The 21762-nt window shown below is 35.5% G+C and overlaps 2 protein-coding genes across 2 annotated transcripts; both read right to left on the bottom strand.

Annotated features, from left to right (window-relative positions):
- Positions 1-2073: 2073 nt before the first annotated feature.
- Positions 2074-16178, bottom strand: LOC139888441 (uncharacterized). The gene is made up of 2 exons (XM_071871449.1): positions 15587-16178; positions 2074-2432 (listed from the first exon to the last, which is right to left on the bottom strand). Exons 1-2 carry the CDS (start codon positions 16176-16178, stop codon positions 2074-2076), a joined length of 951 nt encoding a protein of 316 aa, XP_071727550.1.
- A 1370-nt stretch (positions 16179-17548) lies between these two features.
- LOC139891572 (uncharacterized) lies at positions 17549-21218 on the bottom strand. Its single transcript, XM_071874547.1, has 8 exons — positions 21102-21218; positions 19875-20948; positions 19694-19784; positions 19108-19265; positions 18946-18997; positions 18787-18863; positions 18593-18686; positions 17549-18228 (listed from the first exon to the last, which is right to left on the bottom strand). The coding sequence occupies exons 2-8, from the start codon at positions 20925-20927 to the stop codon at positions 17678-17680; spliced, it is 2076 nt and encodes a 691-aa protein (XP_071730648.1). The 5' UTR covers positions 20928-20948; positions 21102-21218; the 3' UTR covers positions 17549-17677.
- Between the last annotated feature and the right edge of the window lie 544 nt (positions 21219-21762).

Genomic DNA, 21762 nt, shown 5'->3' with positions numbered 1-21762 from the left:
AAATATGACCAAAATGGAACAACCCAAAACCCATTTTGGGTGTCCAAGAATTCGGCCAAACCAAGCAACCCTCCAAACCCGAAAAGTTTTTGTAATCTACTTTCATGCATGCTTATAGATTACAAAATTCATGGGTTTATAAACCATATAAGAAGCATATTCTAAAGACCTCGGCTCGAGATACCAATGTTGGAATTCAATATAACAACATGTTCTTAATGTTAACATAATTACTAAATCAATTTAGTAAGAAATGTAGCAAGCGGAAGCATGAAATATTAAGAAAACAAGTGTATATATTAAACCATTTTAGTTGAATTCCAAGTAGATATCAAGTCTTGATAATATGCTTACAAATATAACAAGTATAAGAAGAAGTTTATACCTCCTCAATGAGTGAGAAATGAGCTGAATTTTGGACAGCAGCTATCTCCAAGAGTTGATGATGAATGGAGCTTCAAAGCAATGAAACCTCAAGAGATAATACCCCAAACTTTTACCCAACACCTAATACTTTAGTTAGGATTTAATTAGACACTTGAATTGAGCTTGAAAAAGATTTTTAGAACTCCCTTTGAGCCAAAAAAAGCCCACGACCAGCTCTATGCAGAATCCTGGTTATGCAGTTTTTTTTCAAGTTAAAATGTCAAGATACACTTGATTGAAGTGGTCAAGCCTTGGTTCAAGTAAATAGCATGCACCTCTAAAGTTGTATGTGGGTTGGAAGTAACAAAATGAGCATGGGTTCATGTCTTGAAGACCAAAATTCTGCACACCCTTTATATAAAATAATAATGTTATATATATATATATATACATAAACTTGATATATATATATATATATATATATATATATATATATATATATATATATATATATAAACATGTATTTATTTTGTTACTTTCACATTTTATAAACATTTTTATAAAATATAACACAACATAATCATTTAAACCTATAAACAATTATATATATAAATTATCCAAATAATTTAACTCAAGTGATCATATTTTAGAAAACCGATTTTCTAAAGTCCAAGTGTCGCGTATTTATTTAACGACCCAATTGTCATGACTAAATACGTTTTAAGGTGTCGGTAAGTTTGTTATTGGGTATGACCCGACTTGGATCATAACATACTAGCCACATTAATTTAATATGTCGCTCGGGCATACGAAACACCTTCAAATCCTCCTTTGTAAGTTGAACTCCTTTGTCGGTGAGCCATTGGCGAGGACCGAGATGGAAGCAGAACGGAAACATGCCTCGATCCATTTTAACCATTTACACCCGAAACCCATGGCCCTCATGATGTCAAGAAGGAAATTCCATCTCACACTGTCGAACGTTTTTTCAAAGTCGGCTTTGAATATGAAACATTTGGACTTTTCTTTTTTAACATCAAAAACTAGCTCGTTTGCTATTAAGATGCTATCAAGAATCGACCTTCCCCGAATGAATGCACTTTGTTCGTTGCCCACAATTTTATCGATCACACCCCGGATTCTATTCGCAAGGATTTTGGATAAGATCTTATAATAACATCCAATAAGACTAATCGGTCTATAGTCCTTCAAGTTGATCGGGTCCGTTTTCTTAGGGATTAATGTGATAAAGGATGCGTTACACCCCGCCGAGATTTCCCCGTTGCACCAAAACCACCGAATCACCTTTAACAAGTCATCTTTAATCAAATCCCAAAACTTGTGGATAAAGTAAAAATTAAAGTCGTCGGGCCCAGGTGCTTTCGAAAACCCACAATCCTTGATAGCCGACCACACCTCATTTTCACTTAATGGCAGTTCCAAGGCTCTTGCATCGTCTTGAGAAATTTTTGCTGTGTCGAAACCCTCAAAGTTGAGACCCCCGTCTAACCGATCCTCATAAAAAGATTTAAAGTGTCTGTAGACTTCCTCTTTTATTGCCCCGGGATTCTCTTGCCATACGCCGTTGATGTGTAACCCCCTGATACAATTCTTATTAAGTCTTCTCTTTATCATTGCGTGAAAATATTTCGAGTTTTCATCGCCCTCAACCGCCCATTTAATACGCGCTTTTTGTTTTAGCATGTTTCATTTGTCGCGTTCCTTCTCGATCCAATTACTTCTTGCTATTAACCATTCTGACCTATCTGCATCAGTAATACTCCCTTGTTCAGCGTCGAGCTCCCACAACAGACACTTCTCACTCAGTTCCTTTATCTCTGCATCGATTCTCCCAAAAGATGTTTTGCTCCATTCTTTTAATTTCATCTTAACATTCTTGAGTTTGATTCTAAAAGCAGTGTCGGGTCTGCACTTAGAAATAGGTAAGTTCCACGCCTCTGATATAATTTGTGATGCACCAGCAGCATCAATCCACGAGTCGAAAATTCTAGTGGGCTTGGGCCCGAAATCCAGGAGCCCGTTTTTGAGCAAGAGAGGGGTATGATCTGAAATGTCCCGTTCTTATTGATTAAAAACGTTCCATATTAATTGATTTCGTTGCGAGGTTTTGACCTCTATATGAGATGTTTTTCAAAGACTGCATTCATTTTAAAACAAACCATAACCTTTATTTCATCAATAAAGGTTTAAAAAGCTTTACGTAGATTATCAAATAATGATAATCTAAAATATCCTGTTTACACACGACCATTACATAATGGTTTACAATACAAATATGTTACAACAAAATAAGTTTCTTGAATGCAGTTTTTACACAATATCATACAAGCATGGACTCCAAATCTCGTCCTTATTTAAGTATGCGACAGCGGAAGCTCTTAATAATCACCTGAGAATAAACATGCTTAAAACGTCAACAAAAATGTTGGTGAGTTATAGGTTTAACCTATATATATCAAATCATAATAATAGACCACAAGATTTCATATTTCAATACACATCCCATACATAGAGATAAAAATCATTCATATGGTGAACACCTGGTAACCGACAATAACAAGATGCATATATAAGAATATCCCCATCATTCCGGGACACCCTTCGGATATGATATAATTTCGAAGTACTAAAGCATCCGGTACTTTGGATGGGGTTTGTTAGGCCCAATAGATCTATCTTTAGGATTCGCGTCAATTAGGGTGTCTGTTTCCTAATTCTTAGATTACCAGACTTAATAAAAAGGGGCATATTCGATTTCGATAATTCAACCATAGAATGTAGTTTCACGTACTTGTGTCTATTTTGTAAATCATTTATAAAACCTGCATGTATTCTCATCCCAAAAATATTAGATTTTAAAAGTGGGACTATAACTCACTTTCACAGATTTTTACTTCGTCGAGAAGTAAGACTTGGCCACTGTTGATTCACGAACCTATAACAATATATACATATATATTAAAGTATGTTCAAAATATATTTACAACACTTTTAATATATTTTGATGTTTTAAGTTTATTAAGTCAGCTGTCCTCGTTAGTAACCTACAACTAGTTGTCCACAGTTAGATGTACAGAAATAAATCAATAAATATTATCTTGAATCAATCCACGACCCAGTGTATACGTATCTCAGTATTGATCACAACTCAAACTATATATATTTTGGAATCAACCTCAACCCTGTATAGCTAACTCCAACATTCACATATAGAGTGTCTATGGTTGTTCCGAAATATATATAGATGTGTCGACATGATAGGTCGAAACATTGTATACGTGTCTATGGTATCTCAAGATTACATAATATACAATACAAGTTGATTAAGTTATGGTTGGAATAGATTTGTTACCAATTTTCACGTAGCTAAAATGATAAAAATTATCCAATCTTGTTTTACCCATAACTTCTTCATTTTAAATCCGTTTTGAATGAATCAAATTGCTATGGTTTCATATTGAACTGTATTTTATGAATCTACACAGAAAAAGTATAGGTTTATAGTCGGAAAAATAAGTTACAAGTCGTTTTTGTAAAGGTAGTCATTTCAGTCGAAAGAACGACGTCTAGATGACCATTTTAGAAAACATACTTCCACTTTGAGTTTAACCATAATTTTTGGATATAGTTTCATGTTCATAATAAAAATCATTTTCTCAGAATAACAAGTTTTAAATCAAAGTTTATCATAGTTTTTAATTAACTAACCCAAAACAGCCCGCGGTGTTACTACGACGGCGTAAATCCGGTTTTACGGTGTTTTTCGTGTTTCCAGGTTTTAAATCATTAAGTTAGCATATCATATAGATATAGAACATGTGTTTAGTTAATTTTAAAAGTCAAGTTAGAAGGATTAACTTTTGTTTGCGAACAAGTTTAGAATTAACTAAACTATGTTCTAGTGATTACGAGTTTAAACCTTCGAATAAGATAGTTTTATATATATGAATCGAATGATGTTATGAACATCATTACTACCTCAAGTTTAGTAGGTAAACCTACTGGAAGTGACAAGAAATGATCTAGCTTCAAAGGATCTTGGATGGCTTGAAAGTTCTTGAAGTAGGATCATGACACAAAAACAAGTTCAAGTAAGATTTTTGCTCGAATTAAGATAGTTTATAGTTATAGAAATTGAATCAAAGTTTGAATATGAATATTACCTTGAATAAGAAAGATAACCTACTGTATATAACAAAGGTTTCTTGATCTTAGATGATTACTTGGAATGGATTAGAAAGCTTGGAAGTAAATTAGTAAACTTGAAGGGATTTTTGAAGTATTCTTGAAGTGTTCTTCCTATGATGATTATAGCTTGATTCTTGAAGTGATTTTTGATGAAGATGATGATTAACTACTGGAAAAATACGTTCATAATAGTGTGGGTGTGTTGAGAGAGAATTAGAAAGAGATTTGGAAGTGAAATGGAGTGAATGATGAGTGTTAATTGGTGAGTGGTGAGTGGGGTTAAAAGGAGTTCTAGTTAGTTGACTAGCTCATGGTAGAAGTTAAAATTGATTAGTCATACATGACATAATCAAGAGTGGAATCCCATGCTAGTTCCTATTGGTATATACCCATAGTAAGTACGTTTTGAAGCTGTGTATAATACGGGTAAGAATACGACTAGAATTCTTGATGAAAGAAAAGAATGGGAAAGTAACTGTAACCATTTTCGTTAAGTATGATTGTTTCGAAATATGTCTTGAAGTCTTCTAAAAGTATTTTAATACATCTAAATACACTACATGTATATAAATTTTAACGGAGTCGTTAAGTCATCGTTAGTCGTTACATGTAAGTGTTGTTTTGAAACCTTTAAGTTAACGATCTCAATTAATGTTGTTAACCCATTGTTTATTATATCTAATGAGATGTTAAATTATTATATTATCATGATATTATGATATATTAATATATCTTAATATGATATATATACATTTAAATGTCGTTACAACGATAATCGTTACATATATGTCTCGTTTAAAAATCATTAAGTTAGTAGTCTTGTTTTTACATATGTAGTTCATTGTTAATATACTTAATGATATGTTTACTTATCATAATATCATGTTAACTATATATATAACCATATATATGTCATCATATAGTTTTTACAAGTTTTAACGTTCGTGAATCACCGGTCAACTTGGGTAGTCAATTGTCTATATGAAACCTATTTCAATTAATCAAGTCTTAACAAGTTTGATTGCTTAACATGTTGGAAACGTTTAATCATGTAAATATCAATCTCAATTAATATATATAAACATGGAAAAGTTCGGGTCACTACAGTACCTACCCGTTAAATAAATTTCGTCCCGAAATTTTAAGCTGTTGAAGGTGTTGACGAATCTTCTGGAAATAGATGCGGGTATTTCTTCTTCATCTGATCTTCACGCTCCCAGGTGAACTCGGATCCTCTACGAGCATTCCATCGAACCTTAACAATTGGTATCTTGTTTTGCTTAAGTCTTTTAACCTCACGATCCATTATTTCGACGGGTTCTTCGATGAATTGAAGTTTTTCGTTGATTTGGATTTCATCTAACGGAATAGTGAGATCTTCTTTAGCAAAACATTTCTTCAAATTCGAGACGTGGAAAGTGTTATGTACAGCCGCGAGTTGTTGAGGTAACTCTAGTCGGTAAGCTACTGGTCCGACACGATCAATAATCTTGAATGGTCCAATATACCTTGGATTTAATTTCCCTCGTTTACCAAATCGAACAACGCCTTTCCAAGGTGCAACTTTAAGCATGACCATCTCTCCAATTTCAAATTCTATATCTTTTCTTTTAATGTCAGCGTAGCTCTTTTGTCGACTTTGGGCAGTTTTCAACCGTTGTTGAATTTGGATGATCTTCTCGGTAGTTTCTTGTATAATCTCCGGACCCGTAATCTGTCTATCCCCCACTTCACTCCAACAAATCGGAGACCTGCACTTTCTACCATAAAGTGCTTCAAACGGCGCCATCTCAATGCTTGAATGGTAGCTGTTGTTGTAGGAAAATTCTGCTAACGGTAGATGTCGATCCCAACTGTTTCCGAAATCAATAACACATGCTCGTAGCATGTCTTCAAGTGTTTGTATCGTCCTTTCGCTCTGCCCATCGGTTTGTGGATGATAGGCAGTACTCATGTCTAGACGAGTTCCTAATGCTTGCTGTAATGTCTGCCAGAATCTTGAAATAAATCTGCCATCCCTATCAGAGATAATAGAGATTGGTATTCCATGTCTGGAGACGACTTCCTTCAAATACAGTCGTGCTAACTTCTCCATCTTGTCATCTTCTCTTATTGGCAGGAAGTGTGCTGATTTGGTGAGACGATCAACTATTACCCAAATAGTATCAAAACCACTTGCAGTCCTTGGCAATTTAGTGATGAAATCCATGGTAATGTTTTCCCATTTCCATTCCGGGATTTCGGGTTGTTGAAGTAGACCTGATGGTTTCTGATGCTCAGCTTTGACCTTAGAACACGTCAAACATTCTCCTACATATTTAGCAACATCGGCTTTCATACCCGGCCACCAAAAATGTTTCTTGAGATCCTTGTACATCTTCCCCGTTCCAGGATGTATTGAGTATCTGGTTTTATGAGCTTCTCTAAGTACCATTTCTCTCATATCTCCAAATTTTGGTACCCAAATCCTTTCAGCCCTATACCGGGTTCCGTCTTCCCGAATATTAAGATGCTTCTCCGATCCTTTGGGTATTTCATCCTTTAAATTTCCTTCTTTTAAAACTCCTTGTTGCGCCTCCTTTATTTGAGTAGTAAGGTTATTATGAATCATTATATTCATAGATTTTACTCGAATGGGTTCTCTGTCCTTCCTGCTCAAGGCATCGGCTACCACATTTGCCTTTCCTGGGTGGTAACGAATCTCAAAGTCGTAATCATTCAATAATTCAATCCACCTACGCTGCCTCATATTCAGTTGTTTCTGATTAAATATGTGTTGAAGACTTTTGTGGTCGGTATATATAATACTTTTGACCCCATATAAGTAGTGCCTCCAAGTCTTTAATGCAAAAACAACCGCACCTAATTCCAAATCATGCGTCGTATAATTTTGTTCGTGAATCTTCAATTGTCTAGACGCATAAGCAATCACCTTCGTTCGTTGCATTAATACACAACCGAGACCTTGCTTTAATGCGTCACAATAAATCACAAAATCATCATTCCCTTCAGGCAATGACAATATAGGTGCCGTAGTTAGCTTTTTCTTCAATAACTGAAATGCTTTCTCTTGTTCATCATTCCATTCAAATTTCTTCCCTTTATGCGTTAATGCAGTCAAGGGTTTTGCTATTCTGGAAAAGTCTTGGATGAACCTTCTGTAGTAACCAGCTAGTCCTAAAAACTAGCGTACGTGTTTCGGAGTTTCCGGTGTTTCCCACTTTTCAACAGTTTCTATCTTTGCTGGATCCACCTTAATACCTTCTTTGTTCACTATGTGACCGAGGAATTGAACTTCTTTCAACCAAAATGCACACTTTGAAAACTTAGCGTACAATTCTTCCTTCCTCAATACTTCTAACACCTTTCTCAAATGTTCACCGTGTTCTTGGTCATTCTTTGAGTAAATAAGTATGTCATCAATGAAAACGATGACAAACTTGTCAAGGTATGGTCCACACACTCGGTTCATAAGGTCCATGAACACAGCTGGTGCATTAGTTAAACCAAACGGCATGACCATAAACTCGTAATGACCGTAACGTGTTCTGAAAGCAGTCTTTGGAATATCATCTTCTTTCACCCGCATTTGATGATACCCGGAACGTAAGTCAATCTTTGAATAAACAGACGAGCCTTGTAGTTGATCAAATAAGTCGTCGATTCTCGGTAGTGGGTAGCGGTTCTTGATGGTAAGTTTGTTCAACTCTCGGTAGTCGATACACAACCTGAATGTACCATCTTTCTTCTTGACAAACAAAACAGGAGCTCCCCACGGTGATGTGCTTGGTCGAATGAAACCACGCTCTAAAAGTTCTTGTAATTGGCTTTGCAGTTCTTTCATCTCGCTGGGTGCAAGTCTGTAAGGAGCACGAGCTATTGGTGCAGCTCCTGGTACAAGATCTATTTGAAATTCAACGGATCGATGTGGGGGTAATCCCGGTAATTCTTTCGGAAATACATCGGGAAATTCTTTGGTAATGGGAACATCATTGATGCTCTTTTCTTCAGTTTGTACTTTCTCGACGTGTGCTAGAACAGCATAGCAACCTTTTCTTATTAGTTTTTGTGCCTTCAAATTACTAATAAGATGTAGCTTCGTGTTGCCCTTTTCTCCGTACACCATTAAGGGTTTTCCTTTTTCTCGTATAATGCGAATTGCATTTTTGTAACAGACGATCTCTGCTTTCACTTCTTTCAACCAGTCCATACCGATTATCACATCAAAACTCCCTAACTCTACTGGTATCAAATCAATCTTAAATGTTTCGCTAACCAGTTTAATTTCTCGATTCCGACATATATTATCTGCTGAAATTAATTTACCATTTGCTAATTCGAGTAAAAATTTACTATCCAAAGGCGTCAATGGACAACTTAATTTAGCACAAAAATCTCTACTCATATAGCTTCTATCCGCACCCGAATCAAATAAAACGTAAGCAGATTTATTGTCAATAAGAAACGTACCCGTAACAAGCTCCGGGTCTTCCTGTGCCTCTGCCGCATTAATATTGAAAACTCTTCCACGACCTTGTCCATTCGTGTTCTCCTGGTTCGGGCAATTTCTAATAATGTGGCCCGGTTTTCCACATTTATAACAAACTACATTGGCATAACTTGCTCCGACACTACTTGCTCCGCCATTACTCGTTCCGACACCATTTGTTCCTTTCGTTCTATTAATCCCTGGTCCGTAGACCTCACACTTCGCCGCGCTATGACCATTTCTTTTACACTTGTTGCAAAATTTGGTGCAGAACCCCGAGTGATTCTTTTCACACCTTTGGCATAGCTGCTTCTGATTGTTATTGTTGTTGCGGTTATTATTGTTGTTAGGATGATTGTTGTAGTTGCTGTTGTTGTTGTTGTTGTTGGGCCGTTTGTTGTAGTTGCGATTGTTGGGATAATTGTTGCGATTATTGTTGTAATTGCTGTTGTTGCTGTATTGGCGATTCTTATCACCGTTTTCCTCCCACTTTCTTTTGACTTGCTTCACATTGGCCTCTTCAGCAGTCTGTTCTTTAATTCTTTCTTCAATCTGGTTCACTAGTTTGTGAGCCATTCTACATGCCTGTTGTATGGAGGCGGGCTCGTGTGAACTTATATCTTCTTGGATTCTTTCCGGTAATCCTTTCACAAACGCGTCGATCTTCTCTTCCTCATCTTCGAACGCTCCCGGACACAATAGGCACAATTCTGTGAATCGTCTTTCGTACGTGGTAATATCAAATCCTTGGGTTCGTAACCCTCTAAGTTCTGTCTTGAGCTTATTGACCTCGGTTCTGGGACGGTACTTCTCGTTCATCAAGTGCTTGAATGCTGACCACGGTAGTGCGTACGCATCATCTTGTCCCACTTGCTCTAGATAGGTATTCCACCATGTTAACGCAGAACCTGTGAAGGTATGCGTAGCGTACTTCACTTTGTCCTCTTCAGTACACTTACTTATGGCAAACACCGATTCAACCTTCTCGGTCCACCGTTTCAATCCGATCGGTCCTTCGGTTCCATCAAATTCCAAAGGTTTGCAGGCAGTGAATTCTTTGTAGGTGCATCCTACACGATTTCCTGTACTGCCAGATCCAAGGTTATTGTTGGTATATAGCGCAGCCTGTACTGCGGCTATGTTTGAAGCTAGAAAAGTACGGAATTCCTCTTCATTCATATTCACGGTGTGTCGAGTAGTCGGTGCCATTTCCTTCAAAATAGTCAAATGGAACAAGTTAATCATACAGAATATTAAGAGTAGTTAATAGTATTTCGTAGCATAATATGAACTCATTTATAAAAGCTTTTTCTTCATATTAGCGTTTTATAAGTTTAAATTCGGGTAGTACCTACCCGTTAAGTTCATACTTAGTAGCTAATATACAATTCAACTACTACAATTCTATATGAAAAACTGATTATAATAATATTTCGCGTTCAAACTTTTATACAATATTTTACAAACTTACAATACCGCTTATTTTACATAAAGCATGAAATATAGCACACAATAACTTTGATACAAGATAGTTGTGAAGATAATTCTAGCTAGTACACAAGTCGTTCAGCAAAGGCAATAAAGACACGTAATTCATACGTCCAGAAACAAGTCATGCATTCTGGTTTTACTAGGACTACTTCCCATCCTTGGTCTTGTGGAACATAACCGTTATGGCCATTGATAAGACAGCGTGTTGTAACGTCGTCAAAGGGACGAGGGTTACGTAATGACCAACAGTCTCGTAATAACCTAAAAACCTCATTTCTTACCCCAATTACCGACTCCGTCACTTGAGGGAACGTTTTGTTTAATAGTTGTAGCCCGATGTTCTTGTTCTCACTTTGGTGAGAAGCGAACATTACTAACCCGTAAGCATAACATGCTTCTTTATGTTGCATGTTAGCCGCTTTTTCTAAATCACGAAGTCCTATATTTGGATATACTGAGTCAAAATAATTTCTTAACCCGTTGCGTAAAATAGCATTTGGGTTCCCCGCAATATATGCGTCAAAGTAAACACATCGTAACTTATGGATTTCCCAATGTGATATCCCCCATCTTCCGAACGAAAGCCTTTTATAAACCAAATCATTCTTGGAACGTTCTTCGAATGTCTTACAAACTGATCTCGCCTTAAATAGTTGTGCCGAGGAATTCTGACCGACTCTAGACAAGATTTCATCAATCATGTCTCCGGGTAGGTCTCTTAAAATATTGGGTTGTCTATCCATTTTGTGTTTTTATACTGTAAAATAGACAAAAGTTAGATTCATAAAAAAAATACTTATTAATACAAGCAATTTTTACATATATCATAAAGCATAAGCACACTATATTACATATATTACACCACACGAATACAACTATCTTATTCCGACTCGCTTGTTTCTTCTTCTTCGGTTTTGGTTTGTTTTGCCAAGTTTCTAGGGATATATGATGTTCCCCTAATACGAGCCGTAATTTTCCACATTGGTTTAGAAAAACCTGGTGGTTTAGAGGTTCCCGGGTCATTGTTACAACTTAAGGACTTCGGGGGTTGACGATACATATAAAGTTCATCGGGGTTGGAATTAGATTTCTCTATTTTTATGCCCTTTCCCTTATTATTTTCTTTTGCCTTTTTAAATTCAGTTGGGGTAATTTCTATAACATCATCGGAATTCTCGTCGGAATCCGATTCATCGGAGAATTGGTAATCCTCCCAATATTTTGCTTCCTTGGCGGAAACACCATTGACCATAATTAACCTTGGTCGGTTGGTTGAGGATTCTCTTTTACTTAACCGTTTTATTATTTCCCCCACCGGTTCCGATTCTTCTTCCGGTTCCGATTCTTCTTCCGGTTCTGATTCTTCTTCCGGTTCCGACTCTTCTTCCGGTTCCTCTTCGGGAACTTGTGAATCAGTCCACGAATCATTCCAATTTACATTTGACTCTTCATTATTATTAGGTGAGTCAATGGGACTTGTTCTAGAGGTAGACATCTATCACATAATATCAAACACGTTAAGAGATTAATATATCACATAATATTCATATGTTAAAAATATATAGTTTCCAACAAAAATGTTAAGCAATCATTTTTAAAGAAAACACGGTCGAAGTTCAGAATCACTAATGCATCCTAACAAACTCGATAAGACACACTAATGCAAATTTTCTGGTTCTCTAAGACCAACGCTCGGATACCAACTGAAATGTCCCGTTCTTATTGATTAAAAACGTTCCATATTAATTGATTTCGTTGCGAGGTTTTGACCTCTATATGAGATGTTTTTCAAAGACTGCATTCATTTTAAAACAAACCATAACCTTTATTTCATCAATAAAGGTTTAAAAAGCTTTACGTAGATTATCAAATAATGATAATCTAAAATATCCTGTTTACACACGACCATTACATAATGGTTTACAATACAAATATGTTACAACAAAATAAGTTTCTTGAATGCAGTTTTTACACAATATCATACAAGCATGGACTCCAAATCTCGTCCTTATTTAAGTATGCGACAGCGGAAGCTCTTAATAATCACCTGAGAATAAACATGCTTAAAACGTCAACAAAAATGTTGGTGAGTTATAGGTTTAACCTATATATATCAAATCATAATAATAGACCACAAGATTTCATATTTCAATACACATCCCATACATAGAGATAAAAATCATTCATATGGTGAACACCTGGTAACCGACAATAACAAGATGCATATATAAGAATATCCCCATCATTCCGGGACACCCTTCGGATATGATATAATTTCGAAGTACTAAAGCATCCGGTACTTTGGATGGGGTTTGTTAGGCCCAATAGATCTATCTTTAGGATTCGCGTCAATTAGGGTGTCTGTTCCCTAATTCTTAGATTACCAGACTTAATAAAAAGGGGCATATTCGATTTCGATAATTCAACCATAGAATGTAGTTTCACGTACTTGTGTCTATTTTGTAAATCATTTATAAAACCTGCATGTATTCTCATCCCAAAAATATTAGATTTTAAAAGTGGGACTATAACTCACTTTCACAGATTTTTACTTCGTCGAGAAGTAAGACTTGGCCACTGTTGATTCACGAACCTATAACAATATATACATATATATTAAAGTATGTTCAAAATATATTTACAACACTTTTAATATATTTTGATGTTTTAAGTTTATTAAGTCAGCTGTCCTCGTTAGTAACCTACAACTAGTTGTCCACAGTTAGATGTACAGAAATAAATCAATAAATATTATCTTGAATCAATCCACGACCCAGTGTATACGTATCTCAGTATTGATCACAACTCAAACTATATATATTTTGGAATCAACCTCAACCCTGTATAGCTAACTCCAACATTCACATATAGAGTGTCTATGGTTGTTCCGAAATATATATAGATGTGTCGACATGATAGGTCGAAACATTGTATACGTGTCTATGGTATCTCAAGATTACATAATATACAATACAAGTTGATTAAGTTATGGTTGGAATAGATTTGTTACCAATTTTCACGTAGCTAAAATGATAAAAATTATCCAATCTTGTTTTACCCATAACTTCTTCATTTTAAATCCGTTTTGAATGAATCAAATTGCTATGGTTTCATATTGAACTGTATTTTATGAATCTACACAGAAAAAGTATAGGTTTATAGTCGGAAAAATAAGTTACAAGTCGTTTTTGTAAAGGTAGTCATTTCAGTCGAAAGAACGACGTCTAGATGACCATTTTAGAAAACATACTTCCACTTTGAGTTTAACCATAATTTTTGGATATAGTTTCATGTTCATAATAAAAATCATTTTCTCAGAATAACAAGTTTTAAATCAAAGTTTATCATAGTTTTTAATTAACTAACCCAAAACAGCCCGCGGTGTTACTACGACGGCGTAAATCCGGTTTTACGGTGTTTTTCGTGTTTCCAGGTTTTAAATCATTAAGTTAGCATATCATATAGATATAGAACATGTGTTTAGTTAATTTTAAAAGTCAAGTTAGAAGGATTAACTTTTGTTTGCGAACAAGTTTAGAATTAACTAAACTATGTTCTAGTGATTACGAGTTTAAACCTTCGAATAAGATAGTTTTATATATATGAATCGAATGATGTTATGAACATCATTACTACCTCAAGTTTAGTAGGTAAACCTACTGGAAGTGACAAGAAATGATCTAGCTTCAAAGGATCTTGGATGGCTTGAAAGTTCTTGAAGTAGGATCATGACACAAAAACAAGTTCAAGTAAGATTTTTGCTCGAATTAAGATAGTTTATAGTTATAGAAATTGAATCAAAGTTTGAATATGAATATTACCTTGAATAAGAAAGATAACCTACTGTATATAACAAAGGTTTCTTGATCTTAGATGATTACTTGGAATGGATTAGAAAGCTTGGAAGTAAATTAGTAAACTTGAAGGGATTTTTGAAGTATTCTTGAAGTGTTCTTCCTATGATGATTATAGCTTGATTCTTGAAGTGATTTTTGATGAAGATGATGATTAACTACTGGAAAAATACGTTCATAATAGTGTGGGTGTGTTGAGAGAGAATTAGAAAGAGATTTGGAAGTGAAATGGAGTGAATGATGAGTGTTAATTGGTGAGTGGTGAGTGGGGTTAAAAGGAGTTCTAGTTAGTTGACTAGCTCATGGTAGAAGTTAAAATTGATTAGTCATACATGACATAATCAAGAGTGGAATCCCATGCTAGTTCCTATTGGTATATACCCATAGTAAGTACGTTTTGAAGCTGTGTATAATACGGGTAAGAATACGACTAGAATTCTTGATGAAAGAAAAGAATGGGAAAGTAACTGTAACCATTTTCGTTAAGTATGATTGTTTCGAAATATGTCTTGAAGTCTTCTAAAAGTATTTTAATACATCTAAATACACTACATGTATATACATTTTAACGGAGTCGTTAAGTCATCGTTAGTCGTTACATATAAGTGTTGTTTTGAAACCTTTAAGTTAACGATCTCAATTAATGTTGTTAACCCATTGTTTATTATATCTAATGAGATGTTAAATTATTATATTATCATGATATTATGATATATTAATATATCTTAATATGATATATATACATTTAAATGTCGTTACAACGATAATCGTTACATATATGTCTCGTTTAAAAATCATTAAGTTAGTAGTCTTGTTTTTACATATGTAGTTCATTGTTAATATACTTAATGATATGTTTACTTATCATAATATCATGTTAACTATATATATAACCATATATATGTCATCATATAGTTTTTACAAGTTTTAACGTTCGTGAATCACCGGTCAACTTGGGTAGTCAATTGTCTATATGAAACCTATTTCAATTAATCAAGTCTTAACAAGTTTGATTGCTTAACATGTTGGAAACGTTTAATCATGTAAATATCAATCTCAATTAATATATATAAACATGGAAAAGTTCGGGTCACTACATGATCAGAGAGCTTTCTGTCCATGGCAGTGACGGATAAATCATCCCACAAGGCTGCGAAGATCATAGAGACAAGAAAACGATCTAATTTGCTGAAACGAATCCCATCGTCACTAATCTGTGTGAATTTCCGACCCGACAAAGGGATCTCGATTAAACCATTGTCGTGAATAAAGTTATTAAACCAAGAAGCCCTTCTTGCAATGAAGTTGGAATTCTCCCTTTCATGAGCATACCTTACTTCGTTGAAGTCCCCACAAAGCACCCATGCAGCATTATCAAAAGACATCAGGTCGTTCAAGCTATCCCAAAATCTCTTTTTCTTTTCGTCGCTATGTGGCCCATAGACATTCACGATAATAATTTCGGAATCATAGTTTGAAAGCTTCCCTTTGATTGCAATGAAAAATTCTCTCTCTACTGCACTATCCACATTAAAGATGTTAGAGTCCCATAAAATTAATAAACCCCCTGATCTCCCACGACATTCTTTAAATGCATACCTAACATTTTGAGAACCCCACACATACTCGATCCATTGGTCACTGAATTTTCTACGTTTGGTTTCTTGTGCCACAGTCACGATAGGAGAAGAGTCGTGCAAAAGTCGCTTAAACCACCCTACCTTACCATCCCGATTGAAACCTCGAATATTGACAGAGAGGATCTTCATTGATTAATAATGAAGCTCGAAACTCATGGGCACAAAAGTAATCACTCATGTCCAACATTGAAACCAAGCATCTTTGCAAAATCACAAAGGTTAACACTAGCCTCAGACGCCTCTTGGGCTATATTATCATTGGGATTGCAACGTCTTGATTTGGATTGAATTAAATCATCAATTGAAACGACATGAGATCTCTTGACACCAGAAAAACAACGACCCACTCTTTTCATCTTATCCCTGATAATTCGCTTGGCATAATTAATACGAGATGTACCCGGACGTAAAGGCACATTGTGCCATGGAGAACTCGACTTAATGTTATCACGAGAATCATCAGAAGTCGTTCTTTAATTTTAAGTATGAAAAGCTTCCCATGAGAATATTATAACTCTAAAACTCATTATTTCTACAAATATACAACGTAAGTTTTAATAAGAAATTTTTTTTTTTTTTAACATCGATTAGGATCATCCGAGGGGGTCTAAACTACCCGTTGCGATCATCTCCCGTTTCGACTATGCTGATGCAGTGATAATAACCCCGCCCCCATCGCTGCCTGGGAGGAAACCTTGAAACCGATCCAAGGGTACGACCAAGTAAAACCCCTCTCCCCTTTACCCCCTAAAACGATATGGGAAATGTGTCATGGATGGATACTTCATGACAGGGATGAAATTGTGTTTTTAATATGTAGCCAATGGGGGTCGAACTCCTGACCTCCCCTACAGGAGACAGACAGACCACCAACCGCTAAACCACATCACAAGATGATTTTACCTATTCATAATTAATTGGGTTCATCTAACTTATATTAGGTGCATAAGTTAAGAGTATTTATATTTATAATCTTAATTCAGATGTAATATTCTAATAATATTCAATATCATAATTTATATTTATATTTATATTTATATTTATATTTATATTTATATTTATATTTATATTTATATTTATATTTATATTTTATACTGAATAATATATAAAATTATAAAAGAAAACTAAAGAGTTTATTAAATGTACTTTTAAATTTAATTTAATTGAAAATTTTAAGTGTATCTAATTTTTTTTATTTTTAGAACCCGATAATATATAAATTCATGAGTACCACGTTGTATTGAGAAATTCGGACCGCCGTATACTAGTCGCAGTTGTCATATTTGAATTTGACTATAAACTTTCTAAATTGCTTTTTAATGATTCAAAAACAGTAAGATACTTTCCAACACATTGTCGTTTTAGAATTCATATCAAACTCAAAACAAATATACTCCATAAGTGAAAAATTTCAAAAAATAAGTGAAACCCAACAAACAATTTAATGGTTTATTGAGTCGATTGGTCTTACATTATTATTATGAACCAATACCAAAAACTCGAAAAAGAAACAATCTTGTTTCTATACATATAGACATATACAAATTATTACATGTCTGTGTAATATATACTAGCACAATAGTATACTGCTATATAGAAGTATACATGAATAATAAAACGACACAGTTTCACTGACGAACCGGTAACCCGTAATTTAAATACGTTCTAATTCGACCATCCAAACCGGCAGTAACAATCACCAAACCCCAGGTATGCGGTGTAATAAACGTGCTTCGATACGCACTTCTCAAGAACCTGTACTCTGATTTACGCATCGATGGCGAAACACTAACTTGAGTCGAATCCGGGAGTGTTTCTGCAGGAAACGTTGGCGGACTTTTCAACATCGACTCCAAGAAAAAGCTGCGGCTAGTGGATAACGACGGTTTTCGGGGTGAGTTTATCGTGCTTCTGGGATGAACGTCGACGGCGGCGGTGGTGGTTAACCGTGGCGATGGGAACGCAGCCGCTATGCTTTTGATTCCGCTCCAAGGGACGGCAACTAGAGCGTTTTCAGAAAAGAAACTTTCACATGAAGGATTGCTTTTGGCTTTCGAGTAGAGTTTATCAGAGCTAATGTGGTCCCACATGTATATGTTGGAGTCGTTACCGGCTGACAGGATGTGTTTTCCGTCTGCGGTGAAAGACGCTGACATTTGGCTTCCTGAACTTCGGTAGCCTGTTGACACACAACATAAGTTTCTACATTTAAAATATGAGTTACTATGCTCATGACCAGTGTTGCAGAACTCGGAATTACTCGGCGAGTACTCGAGTACTTGGTCAAACTCTGTCAAACTTAGTCAAACTCGTTAAAACTCAGGATTACTTGGAAGCGGTCAAAACTCGGGATTACTCGGAAATCAGTCAACACTCGATCAAAATCGGTCAAAGTCAAAGATGATCAACATGTGAGTACTCACCGAGTTGCAGAGTACTCCCTAGAAAGTCCCAACCGAGTACTCCCCGAGTAGCGAAATTTGCAACCTTGGTTAATACAATAGTACGACTAGAAAGAATTGGGGTGTAATAAAAATCCGTACCCTTAAACTTCCCGACAACGTTGATTCCACATAGAACCCTGATTTGTGAATCCGCAGACGAGACTATAACTTTCCTCGAGTCGGTTGGACAAAACTGGAAACAAAAATCGATTCTTATATAAGCAAATGTAACATAAGAGATTAATTTAATACTATTGTGTATAATAAATGAAACTGATGGACATCATTTATACCTGAAATGCAGTTATTCGTCTTGGCCATTTTTTTTTACTCATTACACTGGTGTGAGTATCCACATTCAGACGTTTATCTGAGAAAAAAATTCTAGAAGTTAGACACGAAAATCATTTATCGGAATATTGTGATTTGTTGCAACAGGGTAGATTTTATACCTGTAATATCATAAAAACTGCAGTTGCCATCTAAGGTTCCTACAATGCAACCCTGTAATAAGAAATAACAGATCACCATTACTTAAATTTTGTTATTTTATTTAGATGCATAACACATAGATATATATAGATAGATATATTATCATTAATTAAAACACAAACCTTTCCATTTGGATAATAGCAAACAGCAGTCACAATTTCCCGGTTATCAATCCAATCAATAACTTTGCAGCCACTTACTTCCCAGATACGTACTTTTCCATCAATCGATCCACTGATGAAATTGTTTTCATCAACAGGATTAAACTCTACACACGTAACTGCATTGATACATTATTGTTAATAAACTTATATAAAAAAAAAAATATGGGAAATGATTAAATGTACAAGAAAAAGGTATCAAGTTGTGATGTGATCCAGCTGTTGGTGACCTGCCTCCTTTAGGGGAGGTCAGGATTTCGACCCCTGTTGGCTACATATTTAAAACACAATTCCATCCCTGCCATGAAGTATCCATCCATGGCACCTTTCCCATATCGTTTGGGGGTAAAGGGGAGGGGGGTTTTACTTGACCGTGCCCTTGGATCGGTTTCAAGGTTTCCTCCCGGGCAGCGATGGGGGCGGGTTATTATCGCTGCATCGGCATAGTCGAAACGGGAGATGATCGCAACGGGTGGTTTAGTCCCCCTCGGGTGATCCTATTCGCTGTCCAAAAAAAAAAAAAAAAAATCTTGTAAGCAAGACTCACCATAATTATTATGAGTAAAAACTTTGAGGCATTCATTGTGTCCAACTTGCCACAAACGAACGGTTTTATCAACTGATGACGACAAAAGATACTGCAACACACATGTTAGATATTAATATCACGCGATATACAAAATCTAATAAAGAGTTACAATTATTTGTACTATTTATTGATTACTAACCCCTTTTTTCGACCACGAAAGGGACAAGATTTCATCACTATGACCATGGAACTCGTGCACAGGTTTCTCCAAAATCCTAAAAACTTTGGGTGGTAGAATAACACAAGTCATTTCGGACGATTTCTTAATCTTCTGTTTCTTTTCGTTATCAGTTTTAATCGGGGCCAATTCAGAACGATCGTTTGTTGAAAAGTATACTTTCGAAGGATCGTTTCCATGTATTTCATATTTCTTCGGGTCATCACGTTCTGTAATCTCCCAAATACGCACAATACAATCTTCACCAGCACTTGCCAAATATCTACCATCATGACTAAATTTCAGTACCGAAATAGATCCGTTATGGGCTGAAAAGTCCTGTGTCGTGTAAACCGAAGATAATTCTTTTGATTTCTTCTTGTTTGTATGCACACGAACTTCTTGAGTACATGTAACCCCATCTGATATTATTGATTCTAATTGATGATCATTGATTCGCGCCATAACGTTAAGTTTTTGCAACCAACCCTTTTTCACTTTCTTTCTTCTATCCAATAAACTACTACGTTCACTTTCTTTTCGTGTTGAAGACGAACCAAAATCGAACGACTGTTTCGTAGACGCTTCATCTTCATCTAATCCTTCTTGTTTTCCTGTACTCTCTGTTACATGTTCTAAAGATTCAACGCCCGATTCAACGCCCGTGTTCGTCGTCCAGCAAGATAAAGAAGGCTGCCTTATTAAAACTCCATCATCAAGATTCAAACTTTTTTCAAAAGACAACTCAAATTTTTTTTCTTTTACATCATCCGAACCACCACCGGAACAATCGTTTTCGGTTTCGATTTCTTCATCTTTAACAACAAGCCACTTAGAACTCAAACCTATAGATTTCATAAACCGATTACGACGTTCATCAACACTATCAAGATTACCAACCCAAAGAGGATCATAATTAAACCCAGAAGTAGAACAACTATCATCTGATGAACGTTCAGACTCTGAGTCAGACAATACGTCGAGCACTTCGCGTGTGTCATGAAAATCATCTTCAATATCACTACAACTATCCATTATTCTTCACTTGTTTATAATCTAATCACAAAAACATACAATTAATAAACAATACTCAAAACCCTAAACTGTTATCATCTAAAAAGGGGCCTTTTTTATGGCATAAATTAATCAAATTCAGACGATTAATTGGTACAAAAAGTAACAATTCTAACAAATATATGAATAACTAACCTGCGTATAACATTAATTGTAGAGTCAACGTTCAATTGGATATCAAAATTGAAGGCTGTAATAATAAGTTAAGTTCTGTAAAAAGTTTCTATTTCTTGATAGATGTTGAAATTGGGGAATTAATTGTATAAATGTATAAATATATCATGAGAGTGACGACGTTTGACTTAATTATAATTAGAGACGTTCAAACCAAGGCAACTGATGAGAAACAGCGTTTCAAAAACGGGTTGGCCCGATAAAGGAATACGGGTTTGGGTTGTCTTTGTATTGAATTGTCGTAATGTGAGACCCTACTCCGATGCAACGGTTCAACCAACGGCTTAGGTGACGATTAAATATAATCCGGTGGTTGTGCACGCTACTTTCCATTCCTCAACCATCAACTATAAAATTAAGTAGATTATACAATGTACTCGTTTATTCAGAATTCTGTCATGTAAAAGGTTGTAAAAGACGCGAGATGAAATTGAGACGGTTAAAACTTTAAAGTATAGTAAAAACATAGTCGAGACGAATATCGAGCAACGTTGATTTTCTACATATATTTCAAACATAAATATGTAAAATTAGAGGTTAAATATTTGTCTTTAACTTAAAATAATTTTTATGTTTTACATACTAAAGGTCAATATTGGTCAAAATTCGTCCTGACCTCGTC

This window comes from Rutidosis leptorrhynchoides, chromosome 2 (genome assembly GCF_046630445.1).
Source record: "Rutidosis leptorrhynchoides isolate AG116_Rl617_1_P2 chromosome 2, CSIRO_AGI_Rlap_v1, whole genome shotgun sequence".
Lineage (NCBI taxonomy): Eukaryota > Viridiplantae > Streptophyta > Magnoliopsida > Asterales > Asteraceae > Rutidosis > Rutidosis leptorrhynchoides.
Note: the sequence above shows the minus strand (reverse complement) of the source record. Positions and strands in the feature narration are given on the sequence as shown.

Bases quoted from the DNA above. Each gene is read 5' to 3' on its own strand.
- LOC139888441 (XM_071871449.1), bottom strand. From the start codon at position 16,178: ATGAAGATCCTCTCTGTCAATATTCGAGGTTTCAATCGGGATGGTAAG. The intron at 2,433-15,586 runs GTTTTCTTGTCT...GGGACATTTCAG, and splicing joins TCGTTTCAGCAAATTAGATC to ATCATACCCCTCTCTTGCTC.
- LOC139891572 (XM_071874547.1), bottom strand. From the start codon at position 20,927: ATGGATAGTTGTAGTGATATTGAAGATGATTTTCATGACACACGCGAA. The intron at 19,266-19,693 runs GTGAGTCTTGCT...GTATCAATGCAG, and splicing joins TTTTACTCATAATAATTATG to TTACGTGTGTAGAGTTTAAT. The intron at 18,687-18,786 runs GTATAAATGATG...TTTTGTTTCCAG, and splicing joins GACGAATAACTGCATTTCAG to TTTTGTCCAACCGACTCGAG.